Here is a 1,755-nt window from a genome sequence, read left to right on the forward strand (position 1 = left end):
TTCACGACAACTGGCCTACAGAGGTGAGTTAATGATTACTATTTCACATATTATTTGATGGTTTCTAAAAGCTGATAGTTTATTTTTTTTTCTATTGTATTTTTCTTTGACAGTAATGTCTACATTTTCCCACATCAAAGCAAATATCCATGTACTCTGTACAGGTTTCTATAGTTTGTGTTAAGACCAAGGCCAGTTTACACTAGTTGACATTTCTCCCAATTCTTTACACATTCTTCACTTTAAAATACCTCCTAATATTATGATTTGTTTTTGTTTCAATTCTAGGTCTTAGATTTGAATTTTTCTTCATATTACATGTCTGTGGGGTATTTTATCAAAATATCAGGAAGAAGATACACTAAATGACTGAGTTCAAAATATCTTGAAAAAATCGAACAACTAAATAATTTTTAAAACAATAATGAAGCAATAAACTAATATACAATTTATATAACCACATTTTTATTGCTCTATTAAAATTACGTTTATTCAAATTATTCTCTTATAAAACCAACCTACCAGAGTGCATGCAACTCCAAGTTGTCAATAAAAAGTTGAAAATTTTCCTTAAACACCAATGATTTGAGTAAATAGCCAAGTATAGAGTATTGTATTTTATTTCAGATATTTGTCTTATATTTAATGGATGCTTAAGAAAATTTTTAAATGCCCTTCAATTTTGAACACGTTAGGAAGAAGAAAAATATAATTACTTTTATACTGCGCCGACACCCATAATTTTACACAGTATTCATGCAAAATGTTGTTTTTAAATTTATTGGTACGAAGATGTTACTATCCTTCAATTCAAAAGTAATGCAGAGGAAGTGGCTGTGCGAGGGCTGCGGCACAGCTAGCAGAGCCGTGGTCCGGACCACAGCGTGTGCCTGAAGCTCTCCGCCTTCCCCCACCCGCCAGCCCGAGGCAGCCCGAGCCCAGCCCCTGGCCCCAGCAGCAGCCCTGAGAGCACCCCAGTAGCAGCGCCATGGCCGGGTGGAACGTCTACAAAGACAAGCTCATGGCGGAAGGGACCTGTCAGGACGCGGCCATCGTGGGCTATAAGAACTTGCCCTCCGTCTGGGCAGCCGTCCCTGGAAAAAACTTCATCAACATCACGCCAGCTGAGGTTGGTACCCTGGTTGGCAAAGACGGGTCAAGTTTTTACGTGAATGGGCTAACGCTTGGGGGCCAGAAATGGTCTGTGATCCAGGACTCACTGCTGCAGGACGGGGAATTTACCATGGATCTTCGTACCAAGAGCACCTGCAGAGCCGCCACCTTCGATATCATTGTTACCCTGAATGCCAAGACGCTAGCCCTGCTGATGGGCAAAGAAGGTGTACAGGATGGTATGATCAACAAGAAATGTTATGAAATGGCCTCCCACCTGCGGCGTTCTCAATACTGACCTCGTCTGTCCCTCCCCGTCCCCCACTCCCCACTGCTTTTGCACGCCTCTACATCCCACACACACGTACGCCATTTTTATTTTGGAGGCCATTACCCCACACCCCTTATGCTGCCAAAACCACATGGGCTGGGGACCTGGGCAGGAAGGACAGACACGCTTCCCCAACCCATGCCCCTCCTGTGTGTGGTTTGAAAATTTTTCTGTTTTGGGCTTTTTTTTCCCAATAAAAAAGGTTATACTAAAAAAATAAAAATAAAAAACCAACTGTACCTGTATATGTCTCTTTTATTTTAACATCTTTATTGGAGTATAATTGCCTTACAATGGTGTGTTAGTTTCTG

General features: G+C 41.3%; 1 protein-coding gene across 1 annotated transcript; it reads left to right on the plus strand.

Moving 5' to 3' along the window:
* Nucleotides 1–988: 988 nt before the first annotated feature.
* On the plus strand, nucleotides 989–1,411 carry LOC309821199 (profilin-1-like; the record flags this gene model as incomplete). Its single annotated transcript, XM_082652374.1, has 1 exon — nucleotides 989–1,411. The coding sequence occupies one exon, from the start codon at nucleotides 989–991 to the stop codon at nucleotides 1,409–1,411; it is 423 nt and encodes a 140-aa protein (XP_082508500.1).
* Nucleotides 1,412–1,755: the final 344 nt, after the last annotated feature.

Source organism: Grampus griseus (genome assembly GCF_964374135.1).
Source record: "Grampus griseus genome assembly, chromosome: 3".
NCBI lineage: Eukaryota > Metazoa > Chordata > Mammalia > Artiodactyla > Delphinidae > Grampus > Grampus griseus.